Source organism: Bos indicus x Bos taurus, chromosome 9, assembly GCF_003369695.1.
Source record: "Bos indicus x Bos taurus breed Angus x Brahman F1 hybrid chromosome 9, Bos_hybrid_MaternalHap_v2.0, whole genome shotgun sequence".
In the NCBI taxonomy this organism is placed as follows: domain Eukaryota; kingdom Metazoa; phylum Chordata; class Mammalia; order Artiodactyla; family Bovidae; genus Bos; species Bos indicus x Bos taurus.
Genome location: NC_040084.1, coordinates 96,938,570 through 96,960,001, shown reverse-complemented (window position 1 = coordinate 96,960,001; position 21,432 = coordinate 96,938,570). Strand labels below are relative to the sequence as shown.

At 42.9% G+C, this 21,432-nt stretch overlaps 1 protein-coding gene across 1 annotated transcript in view; it reads left to right on the top strand.

Annotated features, from left to right (window-relative positions):
* The first annotated feature begins 6,252 nt into the window (after positions 1–6,252).
* The window catches only part of PLG (plasminogen), a 47,605-nt gene continuing 32,425 nt past the window's right edge, over positions 6,253–21,432 (top strand). Inside the window, exons 1-5 of the mRNA XM_027551985.1 lie at positions 6,253–6,361; positions 11,285–11,420; positions 12,972–13,078; positions 17,167–17,281; positions 19,360–19,499. Coding sequence (XP_027407786.1) covers positions 6,313–6,361; positions 11,285–11,420; positions 12,972–13,078; positions 17,167–17,281; positions 19,360–19,499 — 547 coding nt within the window. The 5' untranslated portion in view covers positions 6,253–6,312. The remainder of the gene's footprint in view (positions 6,362–11,284; positions 11,421–12,971; positions 13,079–17,166; positions 17,282–19,359; positions 19,500–21,432) is intronic.

Genomic DNA, 21,432 nt, shown 5'->3' with positions numbered 1-21,432 from the left:
ATTTAAATATATAAAATATAGGCATAAACTTTTTTATCTTTTACTTTGAAATAATTATAAACACACAAGAAGTTACGAAAATATTACTGAAAGATCCAGCATAACCATCTCCGAGCCGCCCAGTCTCCCCCAGAGGTAACATCTTCTTAACTCTAGTTTATTATCAATACCAGGAATTGCCTGGTATTGATAGTCCACAGAAGTTGCTCAGATTTCACCAGCTTTTATGCACCCTCATTTTTTTTTTCTTAAAAGACTTTAATGTTTTCGGCTTGTCTCGTCTCTTCAAATACTGTGAAAAGGGACTTTTGTTGTAATTACCTTAGTGAATGATGAGTTTTAGAGATGGAGAGGATGACCTGTTTTCTCTCTGCTTGCTTTGATTTTTGGGTGCCTCTCCTGCTGACTCAGAGTGGGTTGGTTAATTATCTGGGAGTTACTATCTTCTCTGTTGATATTTTTTGCAAGCACATAACAAGTCTAATGAGGAGATGTCCAGTGAAGACACTTTAAAAAAAAAAAACAACAGATAAACATGTTGGTTTCCGTAAGGACAATCAATTAAGAAATACCACCTTGCTGACCGCTGAATTTGTCACTCAGGTCTTGCTTAGAAAGTGCTCCTGGGCAGGTTACATTTTAACTCCCGTGCTCGCTGAGCAGCCCTGCTATCTCTTCACCAGAGCTCAGGGCTGATAAGCATCTAATTTCATGGTCCCAGAGACTAAGAAACAAAAGCCAGCAAACAGGAGGAAAAGGTCGAATAAAGAAAGGACCCCCACCTTCAGATGAATGATAACATGATTCCTAGGTGGTATACCCTAATAAACTCACACTGTGAAAGCATTCTGCAAATTGGCCTCAAATGCAAAAATAAACTTACTATGAACCCTTGCAAGACCATCCCCAAGAAAAAGAAATGCAAAAAGGCAAAATGATTGTCTGAGGAAGTCTTACAAATAGCTGTGAATAGAAGAGAAGCAAAAGGCAAAGGAGAAAAGGAAAGATATACCTATTTGAATGCACAGTTTCAAAGAACAGCAAGGAGAGATAAAGCCTTCTTCGGTGATCAATGCAAAGAAATAGAGGAAAACAATAGAATGGGAAAGACTAGAGATCTCTTCAAGAAAATTAGAGACACTAAGGGAACATTTCATGCAAAGATGGGCACAATAAAGGACAGAAATGGTATGGACCTAACAGAAGCAGAAGATATTAAGAAGAGGTGGCAAAAATACACAGAAGAACTATACAAAAAAGATCTTCATGACCCAGATAATCACGATGGTGTGATCACTCACCTAGAGCCAGACATCCTGGAATGCAAAGTCAAGTGGGCCTTAGGAAGCATCACTACAAACAAAGCTAGTGGAGGTGATGGAATTCCAGTTGAGCTATTTCAAATCCTAAAAGATGATGCTGTGAAAGTGCTGCACTCAATATGCCAGCATATTTGGAAAACTCAGCAGTGGCCACAGGACTGGAAAAGGTCAGTTTTCATTCCAATCCCTAAGAAAGGCAATGCTAAAGAATGCTCAAACTACTGCACCATTGCACTCTTTGTACATGCTAGCAAAGTAATGCTCAAAATTTTCCAAGCAAGGCTTCAATGGTACATGAACGGTGAACTTTCAGATGTTCAAGCTGAATTTAGAAAAGGCAAAGGAACCAGTGATCAAATTGCCAACATCCACCGGATCATCGAAAAAGCAAGAGAGTTCCAGAAAAACATCTACTTCTGTCTTATTGACTATGCCAAAGCCTTTGACTGTGTGGATCACAACAAACAGTGGAAAATTCTGAAAGAGATGGGAATACCAGACCACCTGACCTGCCTCCTGAGAAATCTGTAGCAGGTCAGGAAGCAACAGTTAGAACTGGACATGGAACAACAGACTGGTTCCAAATAGGAAAAGGAGTACGTCAAGGCTGTATATTGTCCCCCTGCTTATTTAACTTCTATGCAGAGTCCATCATGAGAAACGCTGGGCTGGAAGAAGCACAAGCTGGAATCAAGATTGCCAGGAGAAATATCAATAACCTCAGATATGCAGATCACACCACCCTTATGGCAGAAAGCAAAGAAGAACTAAAGAGCCTCTTAATGAAATGAAAGAAGAGAGTGAAAAAGTTGGCTTAAAACTACTCAACATTCAGAAAACTAAGATCATGGCATCTGGTCCCATCACTTCATGGCAAATAGATGGGGAAACAATGGAAACAGTGACAGATTTCATTTTTTGGGCTCTAAAATCACTGCAGATGGTGACTACAGCCATGAAATTAAAAGTAACTTGCTCCTAGGAAGAAAAGTTATGACCAACCTAGACAGCATATTAAAGAGCAGAGATATTACTTTGTCAGCAAAGGTCCATCTGGTCAAGGCCATTGTTTTGCCAGTAGTCGTGTATGGATGTGAGAGTTGGACTATAAAGAAAGTTGAGCATTGAAGAACTGATGCTTTTGAACTGCCGTTGAAGAAGACTCTCGAGAGTCCTTTGGACTGCAAGGAGATCCAATCAGTCCATCCTAAAGGAGTTCAGTCCTGAGTATTCATTGGAAGGACTGATGTTGAAGCTGAAATTCCAATCCTTTGGCCACCTGATGCCAAGAACTGACTCATTTGAAAAGACCCTGATGCTGGGAAAGATTGAAGGCAGGAGGAGAAGGGGATGACAGAGGATGAGATAGTTGGAAGGCATCACCGACTCAATGGACATGAGTTTGAGTAAACTCCAGGAGTTGGTGATGGACAGGAAGGCCTGGCGTGCTGCAGTCCACGGGGTTGCAAAGAGTCGGACATGACTGAGCGACTGAACTGAACTGATGAACCCTTGAAGTGATGAAGGCATACTTTGGGCCCTTAATGAAAGTGAAAGAAAGTGAAGTTGCTCAGTTGTATCTGACTCTTTGTGAGCCCATGGGCTATAGCCTCCCAGTCTCCTCCATCCATGGATTTTCCAGGCAAGATTAGTGGAATGGATTGCCAGTTCCTTCTCCAGGAGATCTTCCTAACCCAGGGATTGAACTCGGGTTTCCCGCGTTGCCGGGAGATTCTTTACCATCTGAGCCACCAGGGAATCCCTTCATAGATGAATTAATTTTCTGCCTTTTTGTTTTAAAATGACATGGTCTTGGGGGAGGGGAATGCAGAGATGTCCATGATAAAGAAATGACATGGTAGAGTAAGAATTAACACAACATTGTAAATTAGCTATATTTCTATAAGATAATTTTTTAAACAATTTTTAAAAGAAATGAGCTACCTTACAGTTCCCAGAGGGCAGAGCCTGGGCTGAGAGGAGCTGAGCCAGGGCTGGAGGAAGCTGGGGAGTCTGTGGGGAAAGGAAACAGGTGCCACATCAGGCTGGCAGCGTGAGGTCCGTGCCATCTCCCCTGGGCAGATGTCACCCGGCCACAACTTCCACCTCAAGCAGGTGGATGCAGGTGAAAACAAAGGGGCTTCTACCCCACTCCCCTTGTGAACTTGCCCTTTCCTTGTGTTCAAGGTACTTTCGAGGAATTCATCATTTTAATGCCGGGAGGGGAGGATAACTCTTCTCTTCCTATGAGAACCTGAGTGGATCTTGCTTGCGGGCCCCACGCTGGGCAGAGCCTGTTTCTTACTTGGTATCCTTAGTGCTCCCCCACCCCCACAAACACACAAGTGTAGCAGTGGTCTTCACACATCTTGGGTACAAAAGTTTACTGGAGTTCCTTTAGGTGTAGACTGGGGAGGGTAGAGACTGTGATTTGAAGAGAGATAGAGACCTTTTGCTCAATTCTAGAAGAATCTAGGCCTTCCCAGGTGGCACTAGTGGTAAAGAAGGTGCCTCTCATTGCAGGAGACACAAGAGACATGGGTTCAATCCCCGACGGGCATGGCAACCCTCTCCAGTATTCTTGCCTGGAGAATCCCATGGACAGAGGAGCCTGAAGGGTCCATAGCGTCTCAAAGAGTCCGACACAACTAAAGCAACTTAGTACAGAAGAATCTAACACCTACTGTGTGGTCAGTACATACTGAATGAATTGAACTCCATGATAATAGACATCTCAGAATTTATTTGACCTGCTATACTGTACTGAGATGATCTTTTTCTTTATCTCTTCCCTCAGCTTTTGCCATTCTTTCAAATAGAAAATGACCGATGGAGAGTTAATTGTCTTTACCATCTTGGGCAAAAGCATGGTCCAGCATTCCTCCCAGAGAGTCGGTGTGGGATTTCCACACACAATCTAGGGGAGTCCTTCTCTTTGTGCCTGCCCTGTGCCTGTGAAGCTGAGCCCCGAGGGACCGAGCCATAAGGGGGGCCTGCATCCAGCCACACCATCTACACCTCAGCAACACATGCCTCTTTCCTCTTCTTTGTCCACTGCAGGGAATGAGGCCAATAGCCTCTGCTTCGTGTTTGCCCGTGTTCTTACAGTGCTGCTGTATTGCGATGGTGACAAAGAACCCGTAGTCAGAAGGACATGGAGGGCAACCTCATTCAGACAATAACAGTTGTAGAACCAAATGTATTCGTGCAGCTAACAAGAGTTGAAAGGGGGCAAAAAGCATACCACCACCATCCACAGCAGGAAAAAAAGCAGGAAATGGACATTTATGCCTTTCAGTAGACTGTGTCCATTGGCTTCATCCCTTGTGAGCCAAGTGACCTTGGAAAGTTAAACTTGCTCAGCCTGTCGCCCTAAGTGGGGATGATAGTAATATCGCTTGTGTTTTTAATATAATTTTTTTGTTTATTGTTGGCTGTGCCGGGTCTCTGTTGCTGTGCATGTTTCTGTCTAGTTGCAGCAAGCGGGGTCTACTCTCCAGGGGCAGTGCATGGGCGTCTCGTTGCCGTGGCTTCTTGTGTGCAGCACAGGCTCTAGGGCACGTGGACTTCGGTAGTTACAGCTCCCGGGCTCTGGAGCACAGGCTCAGCAGTGTCACACGGGCTTAGTTGCTCCGTGGCGTGTGGGATCTTCCCGGACCAGGGATCGAACCCACGTCTCCTGCATTGGCAGGCGTGTAACCAGGAAGGGTTAATTCCAGATTTACATTGGATCTGCTTCTGTGATCCAATGTAAATTTGGAATTAACCCTTTCTGGTTACACGCCTGCCAATGTGTGCAACCTTTTTTGTTATTGTAACCATCCATAATGGCCTGCCTCAGGGAGATAACCTGAGCCACCCACCTGCAAAGGACTGTAAGGAATTGAGAGACAGAGGAAAGGGATGAGAGGATGAGGTGGCTGGATGGCATCACCGACTCGATGGACGTGAGTTTGAGCAAGCTCCAGGAGTTGGTGATGGACAGGGAGGCCTGGCGTGCGGCAGTCCATGGGGTTGTAAAGAGTCAGACACGACTGAGCGAATGAACTGAACTGCACAGAGGATGAGATGTTTGGATGGCATCACTGACTCCATGGACTTGAGTCTGAGCAGACTCCGGGAGTTGCTGATGGACAGGGAAGCCTGGCGTGCTGCAGTCCATGGGGTCGCAAAGAGTCAGACAGGACTGAGCGACTGAACTGAATCAAAGGAAGTAAAATGAACACATTCTCCTGCTTGAGGCTTGCCATTCTAGGGGACATTTGCAAGGACTGAATAGTCTTTCTACCTTGCTTCCTCACCTCTCTGGAGGTGATCCGTCATTTATGGACCCATCTTTTATGGATCTGGCAACCAGGCCTGACAAGACGGCTGTTCTGAGGTGCTAGCTTGCCATCTTCTCAGTCAGCCCGGCCCCCCTGATTAAAGTCTTTTCCTTGCCTCAACCCCTCATCTCTCTGATTCATTGGCCTGTCGTGCGGCTGGCAGAGCAAGCCTGAACTCAGTAACAGGTGAACTCCCTACCACTGAGCCACCAGGGAAGCCCCAGTATTGCTGTATTGAAGCTTGAATGAAACTATGCAGGAGGTCTGGCATAGGAAAGTTCTCAGCACATGTTAGCTATTGTCGTAATTTTTGTTTTACCCAAAATAAAGTGAAAGAAGGAAGAGGGAAGGAAAGAAGAGTAAGTGGCAAAGATGGGCTGGGGGCTGCGTTGTGCAGGGAGGCAGAGCAGCCTGGGGCAGCCGGGTGGGGGTGGGCAGTCTCCACCACTTCCCAGCATCTATTGCAGACTCCGCTGTCAACATTTTGTAAGATCCTCCCGTCCAGGTAATGTTTGAACCCTCAGAGCACAGCGGCAGTGGGCCTCTGGGAAAATTATTAACTCTGTGTGATTATCTTGTTTGTGGGCGCGTTTCCTCTCGTGTAAGTCAATAACATCTTGGGATTGGGACACAGTGTTCTCGGGACGCTGCCGGCCAGTCCCAAAATGGAACATAAGGCGGTGGTGTTCCTACTTCTCTTATTTCTGAAATCAGGTAAGGCTTAAAGATTTATTTTTCATTTGAATCAATATTTTTTTTTCCTAGCTATATGTTAAAAATAAAGCCATCATAGTTTTAAGGGCAACTTGCCGAATTTAGCTTTTGATTCTCAGATTCCCAGTTCAACATCTAAGATGGAGGAATCCTTCAAGAAATAAGGTTCGTTTCCCTTATGTGAATACTGGAGACAAGCAGACAGAGAAAATAATGAATGACGCTCTCAATATAAAAGATGGAGCCCAAGTGACGGTTATTTTAGTTGAAAAAAATAGCCCAGAGTGCTAACAGCTCCAGAAGTTGTTGGTCTCTTTGCCTGGTTCTCAGTTTGGTTAAGCTACACCATTTTTGTTAAGGTTTCATATTCTCCTGACTTTTAAACGTGAACAATGAAATATCTCTGACCACAATCTGACCAGTGTGGTTGTGTTGACCTATTGCCTACATTTCAGCTTGCTTCTTATGCTGGAGAAACCACAGGCGGTGCTTATTCAGGCAATGTGCATACAGTAATTCAACAAATCTCTATTGAGTGCCTGAGGTAGAGTGGTACCTTTTTATCCATCCATACACATGTGTGTCCTTTAGCATCAACAGCTTATTTAGCTGATCTGATGGGTATTGTAGTAGACTTATCCCCGTTTTATAGATGAGGAAATCTGTAGTTAGGTAAAGCACATTATTTGCCTATTGACCAAACTCCCAAAGCCAGGAAGTGAAGAAACCGGGACTTCAGTCAGGGTTTTCCGAGAAGGAATCCGATGGTTCTCACTTTTTCAACTTTGTTTAAACCTTCTTTAAAATATTCTAAGCATGCCTTTGTGGAGAAGGAAATGGCAACCCACTCCAGTGTTCTTGCCTGGAGAATCCCAGGGACGGGGGAGCCTGGTGGGCTGCCGTCTATGGGGTCGCACAGAGTCGGACACGACTGAAGCGACTTAGCAGCAGCAGCAAGCATGTCTTTGAGGCTCCTTTTTTTTTGACAATTTTATTGAGATAGAATTCACATACTATACAATTCACACATTCGAAGCATATGATCCAATGGGTCTCCGCATTTAGAGTTGTGCAGCTATCACGGTTCCTTTTAGAACATTTTTATTAACCCCAAACTTTAAAATGCACGGCATCACCGACTCTGTGGACATGAGTTTGAGCAAGCTCCAGGAGTTGGTGATGGACAGGGAGGCCTGGTGTGCTGTTGTCCAAGGGGTCGCAAAGAGTTGGACATCGCTGAGTGACTGAACTGAACCGAAACTTTAAAAATAAACATAAGGGATGATTCATGTTGATGTATGGCAGAAACCAACACAATATTGTAAAGCAATTATCCTTCAATGAAAAATAAATATATTTTGAAAAAGCAAACACAAGAGCTCTATAAAATATGTCCTATAAAGACTGAAATTAGATCTTTTGAAGGGTTCTTTGAAAGTAGAGCAGGCCAGGGTATAAATGAAATCAAAACAAGAAACTTTCCATTTTTATTATCCTTTAATTAATTTACCTTTAATTATGTTATTATGTTTCATAGCATATACCTGCTGAGACCTACCTTAGGAGCTGATATGACAAAGAAATATCCCCAAAAGGAATAAATTTTTTATTTCTAGGTTGAAAGGTTGAAAATCCCCATATTTTCTTTCTTTAATTCTAGAGCTCATTTGACAGTGGGTTATAATAGTTTATTTATTGACCAAGAAATATTAGAGAAATCTTTTCAGTAAGAAAATTATTTTTATATTCTAGACTGAATGTAGATGCATATTGTGATTAAAACAAGTATACTTTATCAATAATGTGGGTTTTTTTTTTTAAATCACAGTAGTATATGTATGTGCCCCCATGCTTGTGTGTTTGAAAGAAAAGACTTGGCTGTTTGTGAAATGCAAACTGCTTATCTGCCTCTCACTGAGAACAGCTGTAAAAGGAGATTTTTTTCCCCCTTTCTTATAAGGGTGGGATGATTTGAGAGAACAGCATTGAAACATGTATATTCCTGTATGTAAAATAGATGACCAGTGCAAGTTTGATACATGAAGCAAGGCACTCAAATCTGGTGCTCTGGGACAAGCCAGAGGGATAGGGTGGGGAGGGAGGGGGGCGGGGGGTTCAGGATGGGGGACGACACATGTGTACCTGTGGCTGATTCATGCTGATGTATGGAAAAACCCACCACAATACTGTAATTATCTTCCAATTAAAATAAATTAATTTTTAAAAAAGAAAGGAAAAAAAAAGTTATACCCTGATCTATAGAAATTACCAAAGCACAAATGTTTCTGGAAAGGAGAGTTCCGATTGGGAGAAAAATGCAGGATGAAGACAGCGTGGGTCTAAATATGCATTTCTCTATAATCTTGATACATGTATTGAATGATTTTTGGTGTATTAAGCTACATCAGTCAACTCCTATTCAAGGGTGGAAGGATCCATCCTTCCAGTTTGGAGAATCTTAGGTTGAGGAAGGAAAAGCAGAGGCAGGGAGAACGTGGGCTCTGGGAACGGCTGTGTCTCAGTCTGGGACAGTGCATCACCCCTGAGCAAAGCATGTGTCCAAGGTGGTCAGGGATGGCCCTTCGGAGAAAGAGCATCTGGCCCTTAATGATCCTTCCTACTGGCTCATTTTCATCAGTATCCAAACACGCTCCTGAATGTCTCATCTTAAAAAATTTCCCAGAGGACCTACAGATGATCTGTACTAATTGAAGTAAGTCAGACAGAGAAAGACAGATATCATATGATATTACCTATACGTATAATCTACAAAAAAGATGCAGATGAAGTGATTTGCAAAACAGATATAGACTCAGAGACATAGAAAACAAACTTCTGGTTACCAAAGCAGAAAGCAGGTGGAGGTATAAATTAGGAGTCAGGGATTAGCATATATAAAATATATGTTATATGTTGGGATATAATACCATGGGATTTTCCAGGCCAGAATACTAACCCAGGTCTCCCTCATTGCAGGCGGATTCTTTACCAGCTGAGCCACAAGGGAACCCCTATGTTGGATAAAATAGATAAATGGGGACCTACTTTTGTGGCTCAGGGAACAATACTCAATAGCTTGCAGTAACTTATCATGGAAAAGAATATAAAAAAGAATATGTATGTACAACTGAATCATTTTTCTGTATACCGGAAACAAACATAGCATTGTAAATCAATGATATTTTAAATAAAAATATTAAAATATTAAAACATTAAAAATAAAAGTATTAAAACATTCCTGAGACTTCATATGGCCTCTAGGAGATGCTCCTTTCACAGCCAGGCTTCTGAAAAGACTTGTCCTCCCAAGACGTTCCCAGCGCCTGTTCTGGTCACTCTTCAAACCACTCCCTTGGGCTTTGGTCTCCACTCCGCCCCCTAAAGTGGTCAAGGTTGCCAGGTTGCCTAATCCCGTTTAGGCAAACTTTAGGAAACTGCCGTCTCCAGGGTATTAACCTCTTTTTAGCCCCTCATGCTATGAGCATGGCTGGTGTTCCATTCCGGAGGGTGGAGGGGAGCACCTCGAGGCGTGGAACAGAGCCACAGCTGTCTCAGGGCCCATGTTGGCCCTGCATCACTGAGTTCTCTTTGCAGCCCTGTGGTGGGGCCACAGCTGGGCACCCCCTGGCCACCCTCTGCAGTAGCCAGGGGCAGAGTGAGCTTCAGACAGACTCTATGACTCAGATTCTATCTCAGAAGAAAATCGAGACCATTGTTCGTACCAGACTCTTGCTGCAGTTCCCTCAGAAATGCCAGATCAAAGAGCCCAAAATGGTTTCTTTTTTTAATAAATAGTGAGGGGTCACTGTGCTAAGCCCAGTATAAAAATGACCGTGTATTATGGTCAAGATTTAGTCCAGATCTTATTTCTTCTCAACATCATCAGCTCAACAAAGTTTTTATATCTGGTGGTGGAACCATTCAGAGAATGCCTGTCATGTTAGTTTAAGCAACACTGTCAGAACAGAAATGTGTGCTATGGGAAATCAAATAATGGCCTCTAGGTTCTGTTTAAAAAGTTATGACCAACCTAGACAGCATATTAAAAAACAGAGACATTACTTTGCCAAAAAAGGTCTGTCTAGTCAAAGCTATGGTTTTTCCAGTCGTCATGTATGGATGTGAGAGGTGGACCATAAAGAAAGCTGAGTGCCAAAGAATTGATGCTTTTGAACAGTGATGTTGGAGAAGACTCTTGAGAGTCCCTTGGACTGCAAGGAGATCGAACCAATCCATCCTAAAGGAAATCAGTCCTGAATATTCATTGGAAGGACTGATGTTGAAGCTGAAGCTCCAATACTTTGGCCACCTGATGAGAAGAACTGACTCATTTGAACAGACCCTCATGCTGGGAAAGCTTGAAGGCAGGAGGAAAAGGGGATGACAGAGGATGAGATGGTTGGATGGCATCAGCAACTCAATGGACGTGAGTCTGAGTAAACTCTGGGAGTTGGTGTTGGACAGGGAAGCCTGGCTCGCTGCAGTCCATAGGGTCGCAAAGAGTCGAACACGACTGAGTGACTGAACTGAACTGAGATTCTATTTAGACCCAGGGATGGACAAATCAGCATCAAAATTGCCCCAGGATGGTCTCCTAGTGCTCCATCATGACAGGCAATTACTGGCAAACACATCAAATTTTTTCTTACTTAAGGTTTCATACCCATTAATGTAGTAATGTGGAAATTGTTAAGCAGTTCTAATCTACTAATTTAGCAATGCAGTCAGCCTTGTAACATAGCACTATCTGTTCGTGGGACTGCTTTCCTGGTTAGTCCTTTGTGTTCACAGCCACCTACTTGCTTCCAACAGAGCAGCAAATTTTACTTGGTTGACACAAAGTGAATACTTTACAAGTTCATGATAATTATCAGCTGTGTCGATGCATTAATCAATTGCTCCATTTTAATTTTACTTTTGTAGGTCTCGGAGACCTCCTGGATGACTATGTAAACACCCAGGGGGCTTCCCTGCTTAGTTTGAGTCGGAAGAACCTGGCGGGAAGAAGTGTAGAGGACTGTGCAGCCAAGTGTGAGGAGGAGACAGACTTCGTTTGCAGGTATGTCCCTGGTAACTGCACCTACACAGAACTCTTGTTGATTGAGACACATTATGTTGATCACAAGATATTTGCTCAGGGATTTATCACTGAAAATAGGATTTAATAGGAATTTCATGAGGTTAGAGTTTGGAATCTGTATTTGGTCCCTGTATCTGAAACCATACAATTTCTTGTGAAAGATAATTAGTGTCCCTTTTAGAAAAATGCCCCAAAAGGAAATTATTTAACACTTGACATCAGCAGCTATTGTTACGAGCTGTAGCTTTTTCACATCATTGTTGGTAAATATTTATTGAGGATCATGTGACTGGAAGTGTCCTAGACCTTAAGGGGCCCTGAAACACAGATACAGTGATCTGGTGTACATATATATATATATATATATATATATATATCTGATAAATTTTATATGTGATATATAAAATCAGTATATATGATAGATTTTTGTGTAGACCCGAAAACAGTGCTTGCCGTTTTGTATTTATGGTATAGTCACAGAAACTGGATAAAATGTAAAAAAAAAATACAGCCAATTTGAGATATTGATAAAATCAGTATGTGCTCTATTAAGATTTAGAAGAAAGAACAATCTCAAGAGTTGAGACAGCCAGGGAAGGCCTGGGGTGGAGTTGGGGGGAACTGAGCTGGGCTTTGAAGGGTGAAATGTTGGTAAATAGTGACCAAGCGGGAAGGATTCTAGGCAGAGGGCAGCCTGTCTGGGCACCTGTGAGAGGGACCGGGTCAGCTGATGCAAAGGTTCATGTAGAAGATGGGGATGGAAAGGAAGCCTCTGACAGCTTTGATGGCGGGCTCAATATCCACACAGGACGAGTGCAGGGCTGGGGGCTGTGAGAGAAGGGCTAGAATCAGAGGCATCATCAAGGGGGAAGTTAGAGGTGTCCACGTGGACCGTCTCGGGGATGAGTTCAAAGAAGCTCACTTGCTTCTTTCCCACACAAAGCAGATATTCTGGCGCCTCATTAAGAACAATGGGTGAAGAAAGAATAAAGCAGTTAAAATAGAAAGAAAATGGGGAGGGGAAGAAGGTAAAGGTAGAAGAGAAAGAAAGAATATCTACCATGTTGCTGTACCCTTTCATTATGGTGCCAGGTTGAACTGAAAGTGAGTTCTGAGCTCCTTGATTCATCGAAAGCTGTCTTTAGAGTTTCTTATTAATTGCTTTGCTGCTGCTGCTGCTAAGTCGCTTCAGTCGTGTCCGACTCTGTGCGACCCCATAGACAGCAGCCTACCAGGCTCCCCTGTCCTTGGATTCTCCAGGCACGAACACTGGAGTGGGTTGCCATTTCCTTCTCCAATGCATGAAAGTGAAAAGTGAAAGTGAAGTCGCTCAGTCGCGTCCGACTCTTAGCGACCCCATGGACTGCAGCCTACCAGGCTCCTCCGTCCATGGGATTTTCCAGGCAAGAGTACTGGAGTGGGGTGCCATTGCCTTCTCCGATTAATTGCTTTACACAAAGGAAATAAGAGTGGTGTTTAAATTCCTCTACAGGGAGGACTAGAATGGTGCTTTCTGTTTCTCTTCTGCAGGGCATTCCAGTACCACAGTAAAGAGCAACAATGCGTCGTAATGGCCGAAAACAGCAAGAACACCCCCGTCTTTAGGATGAGGGATGTCATTCTATATGAGAAGAGAAGTATGTACCATGTTTTCTTCCTCCTTCTTCTTTCTCTTTCTTCTTTTCCTTCCACTCTCCCTTCCCTCTCCACCAGCCCAGTTACTATCTGTAATTTATCAGACCAGCAAATGGAGGAGCTATGGCGCACTGAAAATGAACTTGGAGTCAGACGGTTCGGCCACTAACCCACAATGCCAACCCGAATATAGTATTTCACCTTTTAGGTTTCATTTCTCTTGATTTCAAAACGCAGGGATTGGATTTACAAAATCACCTCTGCTTCTGTGACCCTGAAAATAAGATATTAAACAATATCTTATTTAAAGATATTAAAATATTAAGATATTTAACTGATTATTTTAATATTTTAAGATATTAAGATTTAAATATTAAGATATTTAAATAATATCTTATTTAAAGATATTAAATAATATTTTCTTCTTATTTTTAAGAAGAGTCCACAAGTTCCTTATGATCTTGGTTTTTTTTTCTTTTCTTCAGGGACCACCGTCTGTGGTCTGAAGCCTGGAGCAATAGCAAAACCGAGGTGTTTTCAATCTGCAGTAACATTTGAATAGGGACAGTATCCTTAGTTCTACAAGTTCTACTTTTCTTTCCATCATGGCCCATGTTTCCCCTAGTCTCTGAAATGGTGCAGAACTCTGAAAACATGCAGAAGTTGCAGCTCATTTTCGAGAGTTCCTTAAAATCTCTGGATCCTTCGTTGTTTAGGATCACGGATGGCCTAGATTCCTTCAGAAATTGTGTGTCTTCGTAGTCGTGCACAAGTTCATTAAGTCTGTACGAAGATTCAAGTGACTTATGATGCTTTACCGCTACTTCCTATTCTGTTGTTGGTGGGGTGTCAGGACTATTTTGCTGCAGATATTCTGCTTCACAAGTGTTGAAGACAACAAGAAACATCCTATTTCACATATTCTTGACAACAGCTTGCAACGTTCTCTCGAGTTTCCCCACCAAACTCTAAGATTTTGAGAGGTGTTTTTTAGGTTAGGATTATATCTACGTGGTGGTTCATCTTAGCTTTAAGTGCTGTGCATCTGTTAACTTCACTTTGGGTCCACTGTTGAGCTCTAACTCTTGAGTCTAAAGTGCAGATTAAATCTGAAGTTCATCTGTGGACATTATTAGTTCTTGCAGTTACTGAATAAAGAGATACATGGGCTTACCCAGTCTATCAGACATTTAAAAAATGCTGGTGGGATTCTGTGTGCAAATGCTACCATTTAAACATGTCCTCTGGTAAATGGTTAACCAGAAGGATCAAGGGGGTGACCTCTAGGCTTCGTTTGGCTAGTTGAAGAGTTGCCTGTTTTCAGGGTGACGGAAAGGAGCCAAAGGTTATACAAACTGTGGCGGGTACAGACAAACAAAAGAGAGGGAAAGAGTCAAAAGTCAGTCGCTTTCGGGCGCTTGTGTCTTTACTGTGGAATATTGACCCACTGCAAAATTACCTGCCAGGGTGTTTCTGGGAACAGTCAGTGTCAGATCAGTTTCATCTCCACTGGGCACCAGGGCCACTGCCACCACTTGGGTCTAAAGCTGCCCTCGTCACCACAGCGGCTGGTCCAGAACTGCCCTGCTTCGAACCCTCAGTGCCCTTAGAAGAAAGTCCAAATACTCACCAGGTGCTACCGGGCGCTGTGTTACTCGGCCTGCCTTGCGTGCTGGGCTGATCTCTGTGCCTCCTGCAGCAGGCGGAGCACAGGCTTGCTCATCCTGACCCTCCTCTGTTCTTCCGGCTCCTCGTTGCCCAAGTTGCAGCTTGAGCATCCCCTCCCCTGACCCCGTGGCCTCTGGAATACCTTGTTTACCTTTTTTGATAAGTGTAACATATCGACTGGCATCATATATCTCAATGAAGATATATCTGCAATCTTTATACAGAGTGTTGAGTTTAAAGCAGTAGTTACTATAGGTGTGTTAGAAGTATTCTAGGTGTGTTAGAAGTATTCTACCCAGAAAATTGATCAATTAATTTAAAGCATTGACATGTATACACTGAGTGCTAAGCTGCTTCAGTCGTGTCTGAGTCTGCTATCCTATGGACTGTAGCCCACCAGGCTCCTCTGTCCATGGAATTTTCAGGCAAGAATATTGGAATGGGTTGCCATTTCCTATTCCAGGGAATCTTCTGAACTCAGGGGTTAAACCTGCGTCTCTATGTCTCCTGCATTGTCAGGCGGGTTCTTCACTACTAATGCCACCTGGGAAGCCCAAGATCACCGAACTGAGCTCCCAGTGAAACATAGCAGCTTCCCACTATTTGTTTTACACATGAAACACTATCATGTGTGAAATAGATGGCTCGTGGGAAGCTGCTGTATTACACAGGCAGCTCCGCTCAGTGCTCCCCGGAGGGGTGAGCTGGGGGGCTGGGAGGGAGACTCAAGAGGGAGGAGATGTACATATATATATATATATATATATATATATAAAAACATGCTTATGGATGATTCACATTGTTGAATGGTAGAAACCAACACAACATTGTAAAACAAATATCCTCTATTCAAAAACATTGAGTGGGGAATCATAAAAGATAATACAAATATACTTTAAATATTTTATATTTTATTTGAAAATACAAGCTTATGCTGGTACCTTTGGATGTAAAGCAGAGGCGTTTTTTCTTTGAATCTGGAGCCACCAACAGAAGTTATCTAGAGCATTTCTTGTATAAACCACACTTATGAGTTATCTACCATAATCAGTCCTTCTCTTTGAACTTGAGCAAGTCTAGAGATACCCATTAACAATCTGACTGTAAAATTCCTTTATATTTTCATGATTCCCCTCCTCTCAAACTCATATCAACAACACGAATGGACTGCTGTCAGTGGATTTGGTAACAATTTGTTCTGGCTGCACCCTGTGGCATGGGGGATCTTAGTTCCTAGACCAGGGAAGGACCCTATGTTCCCTGGCGATGAGAGCACGGAGTCTTCACCACCGGGCCACCGGAAAGCCCCTTGATAACAATTTAAAGAACTACTCTACTTTTTCAACTACTTGAAACTATTTATCTTAGTTTATTAAAAAAGTTCCTTCCCCTCTCCCTTTCATTTATCAGTTTAGATCATCCGTAATCAAATAGAGCTGTATACAAAGTTTTGGAAATAAAAACAACTGACTCTTGGTAAGCGTATAACCCAACTGGTGGGAACAGAGTGGGCCAGCACTCCTGAAAGTGGCTTGCCAGCCACAGATGCCCATCCTGCCACATGTGGGCTGCAGGGGGGCCCCTGGCAGTATGTTTTAAAGGCAGGATGGGGCCCACTGGGTAACCAGCAAGTTGTTAAAATGGAGGCTGGTTGAGGGCATCTTCTGTAAACGTTGAGAGTAGACCACAACTGTATTACCCTCTTTGGTACTTTTTTCACACTTAAAATACCACCGTGAGCCTAGAAATGGCTTGCATCTCTCTCAGCCTCTGTGGGTCTGCCCATTCCACGAAGAAGCCCTCACCCACTTCCCATCCACTCCCTCACAATGTTATTTATTTTCTCTGTTACACATGTTGCCATGAGGTTGTCTATTTCACAATCTGTGTCCTTGATTACCTTGGGGCCCCAGACTCCACTGAGATGTAAGCTCCACTTGGGCATGACCTGTGTGGTTCCTACTCCAAGCGTCCCCAGCACCTCCAGCACGCAGCATCTGCCTGGCACACGGGAGGGCCGGAGCTCTGGAGAAAGGAATAATCCCACACGTAACTATAATCCCTTGTTGCTGTTGTTTAGTTGCTAGGTCATGTCCGACTCTTTGCGACCCCATGGACTGTAGCCCACCAGGCTCCTCTGTTCATGGGAACTGTCCAGGAAAGAATACTGGAGAGGGTTGCCATTTCTTTCTCTGGGGATCTTCCCAACCCCAGGGATTGAACCTACCTCTCCTGCACTGGGAGGCGGCTTCTTTACCACTGAGCCACCAGGGAAGCCTGCAATAACTCTTACACAGACCGTCTTTGTAGATAGTGGGTAACGCTGTCCTTTCTCTCAACGTGACTGAGCAGCGCAGGGCTTCCTTGCGATTTTTCGTCGTTGTGGTGAAAGGGTTTGACCACTGTTGGGGCTTCCTTGCAGTCTACCTTTTGGAGTGCAAGACCGGAAATGGGCAGACCTACAGAGGGACCACAGCCGAAACAAAAAGTGGGGTCACCTGCCAAAAATGGAGCGCCACTTCTCCACACGTGCCCAAGTAAGACTTTCTCTTTTGTCTCCGTGTTCACCTCTTATCCTCAGAACGATTCTGTTACTTCTGACTCAAATCAGAACATGTGACTAGACCAGCAGGCATGGGGAGAATCTTACTGATGCTGGTACAGAGCTGCTCAATAATTGATGGCATAAAAGCAGAAAACGGCTGCTGTCCATTCATTCTTGTGTATATGCTTTTTTTTTTGGAAGATTTAAAACAATAAAAAAAGAACAATAAATTCTAGAACATGAATTCTAGGCTGAGACTGAGAAAATAAAAAGATGATGATGTTTACAATTCAATCAGTCTAAACCAAATGTGTTCACATCAACATTGCAAAAAACAGATTAGCTTGCAACTTGCCTATTATTTATTTTAATGTCATTTTTTATACTTTGCCCAATATGGTGTTCAGTTCAGTTCAGTCACTCAGTCATGTCCGACTCTTTGCGACCCCATGAATCGCAGCACGCCAGCCCTCCCTGTCCATCACCAACTCCCTGAGTTCACCCAAACTCATGTGTATCGAGTCGGTGATGCTATCCAGCCATCTCATCCTCTGTTGTCCCCTTCTTCTCCTGCTCTCAATCCCTCCCAGCATCAGGGTCTTTTCCAATGAGTCAACTCTTCGCATGAGGTGGCCAAAGTATTGGAGTTTCAGCTTCAGCATCAGTCCTTCCAATAAACACCCAGGACTGGTCTCCTTTAGGATGGACTGGTTGGATCTCCTTGCAGTCCAAGGGGCTCTCAAGAGTCTTCTCCAACACCACAGTTCAAAAGCATCAATTCTTCGGCGCTCAGCTTTCTTCACAGTCCAACTCTCACATCCATACATGACCACTGGAAAAACCATATTAGGTGGTATTAAATTCTCATTAACAATGCTTATCAAGTGGGAATTTAGTGTCTATGATCCTCCCCAATCCCAAATTGTCTTTAGCCATCCTTATGAGTTGGGCTTCACTGGTGGCTCAGTGGTAAAGAATCCACCTGCCAATGCAGGAAACATGGGTTCAATCCCAGGGTCAAGAAGATCCCCTGGAGAAAGAAACAGCAACCCACTCCATTATTCTTATCTGAAAAATCCCATGAACAGAAGAACCTGGTGGGCTACAGTCCATGGTGTCGCACAACTGAGAGACCAAGCAACAACAATAACAAGATGAAGTCTCATATTCCCAGCACACTAAGGCTTATTGAGATTAAAAAGATAAACCAAATGGCCAAGTCATAGAACGGCAAGGGTCTGAGAGAGAATCTTGGTCATCTATACCCCAACCGGCGAGGAAACTGAAGTCCCAAGAGCACCAAATCTACCAAAAACAGGTACACAGAAGAACCAGAAACAAAATCTGCCACTTTAGATTCAAAGTCTTAGGTTTTTAACCCAATTTCTTATTGCAACACAGCAGCTCATCTCTGAAAATGAGCTTCACTCTATCCTCCCACTCGCCCATTAATTCTAGACATACCTCAGGAAGGGTGTGGAGTTTGGCATCAGACAGATCTGACTTTAAACTCTTGAGATGCTATTTATTAACTGCTCAAGCTTAGGTGAGATTTGATCTGTTTCACATGGCTGTGCCTCAGTTTTCTGATCTGGGAAGTGGGAATATAATAACACCTTCCTGATGGGCATTTTTATTGACTACATTAGAGAATGTATAGAGAGACTTTAGCATAATGCTTCATGCAGAGTTCACACAGACAAAATGGTATCAACTGTATTATTTTTACAGAGAGAAGGGCACCTGATAAAAGCAGGTGTTTGGCATGTCTCATGAATTTGGCAGGCTTTGAGGGCTTTAAATTTCTACTGTGCATAATACACTTTGACTCTACTTCTAAGACTTGGCTGTTCACACAGTAATAACAGTGATATTAGCTACTCTACTGAACAGGCTATCAATAGAGACTCTGAAAACTGGATACAAATGCTATTGGACACAGCCGAAATATAGTTGGATGACACAATCTCAAACCACAGTTGGGAAGGGCGGGGGGGTCTTATCCTGCCCTGCTGATAACATGTTGATTTTTAAAATATAGTCAAAGTGACTCTTTTCCATCCTCTGCAGGTTTTCGCCTGAAAAATTTCCTCTAGCGGGACTGGAGGAGAACTATTGCAGGAATCCAGACAATGATGAGAATGGGCCCTGGTGTTACACCACAGATCCAGACAAGAGATATGACTACTGTGACATTCCCGAATGTGAAGGTCAGGGATGGCTCTAGAAAAAGTTTTCCTATTCTTGCCTTTATGTATGGAGTAATTTGCTATAAATTGATTATCTGTGGGGATATTAGTAATCAATTAGTGCTGTGTTTGACGTCATCAAGTAATACATGACCTCTGGGAAAAGACCAAAATTTTGCAGAATTTCCATTATGGATCTAAATTATCTTTATTAACATGTAGTTCAGGGTTCGGGGTGGGGAACGCATGTGTGCCTGTGGCGGATTCATTTTGATGTTTGGCAAAACTAATACAGTTATGTAAAGTTTAAAAATAAAATAAAATTAAATAAATTAAAAAAAAAAAACCATGTAGTTCAACAGGGACAAATATAAAACGAGTCGCCAGTCCAGGTTCGATGCACGGTACTGGATGCTTGGGGCTGGTGCACTGGGACGACCCAGAGGGAGGGTAGGGGAGGGAAGAGGGAGGAGGGTTCAGGATGGGGAACGCGGGTATACCTGTGGTGGATTCATTTCGATATTTGGCAAAACTAATACAATATTGGAAAGTTTAAAAATAAAATAAAATAAATAAAAAAAGTTAAAAAAAAAAACAGAACTAGATGTAAACTCTAGATGCACACTTCTTATGCTTAAAGCTCTGACACAGTTTAAGCCAGAAACATATTTGCAATTCAACTGCTAGCATAAAACCACAAAATCAATACAATTCAAACACACAACATTAAGTTAACAGGGTAGACTTTGTCATGTTGTTGAAACCAAGCCATGAACCAGTTTTTAAGTCAGCCATCTATTGTTTTAATGGAACAACCAATTTAAGAGCTCACTTCAAAAGTCAACGTCAAAAGAATGTAAAATATCCTATGGGAAAATGTTCTTTACTTCATATTTCCTGCTACATTTATTGATGCAATAGGGGGATGAATGAAGGTGGGGTTTGCATAACCACGTGGTTGAGTCCATACTGGCTCAGTTTCCCATCACTTCCTCTAGTCCAACCTTTGGCATTCTTTATTTATTTGTACACCATGTTATGAGGTCATCTGGCCCTTTACTGACATGCGAGTATCCTTTTTATATCAAGTCTGCTTCTGTTTTCCTTATTGTCACATAAAAATTCAAGTCGTATATTCTTCTGCTATACCACATTATATTAAGCATTGCAACGTTTCCATTTTACAGGGATGCAAGAAAGAAAAACAACCAGTCATGCTTCTCAATAATAATGATAAAAAGAGAAGCATTGTCCCTTTAGGTGAATATTGTTTCTCTCTTGAGGTCACGAACACAAGCAAAAACCCTGGCAGTAAAATTCTGAGAGGCTGCCGGCTTCTTCGGCAGTTATCCAGACAGAGAGAGCTTCCCAATGGCTTGATGGGAAAGAATCTGGCTGCCAATGCAGGAGACACAGGAGATGCGGGTTCCATCCCTGGGTTGGGAAGATCCCCTGGAGGAGGAAATGGCAACTCACTCTAGTATTCTCGCCTGGAAAATTCCATGGACAGAGGAGCCTGGCAGGCTACAGTTTACGAGGTCACAAAGAGCAGGACGTGACTGAGCAAGCATGCATTCAATCAGAATAATTCCATAGGAATTTTTTGGAAGACAGACCTCAAATATTAAAAAAATTCTAGTAGAGAATTTACAGATTCCTGAGATTATATGCAATCTCTCCCCACAACCACCAAGAACCAACACATGTAGCAACCTTGAAGACAAAGCATTATGGAGTTTCTGGATTTGGTCACAACTGTAATAGTAGAGAAGGTATAGACCACATCTGCTAATTCTACCATTTGAAAAAGAGAATGACGTTTTAGATTGTATTAGAAAATTAAGCCTTTATTGCCAATTTTGTTGCTAGGTAATTGGTGGAAAATTACCAACGAACAAGTGGTAAAGGTATTTGAGACACTTCTAGTGATAGTCTAGTCTTTACCCTTTTTTGC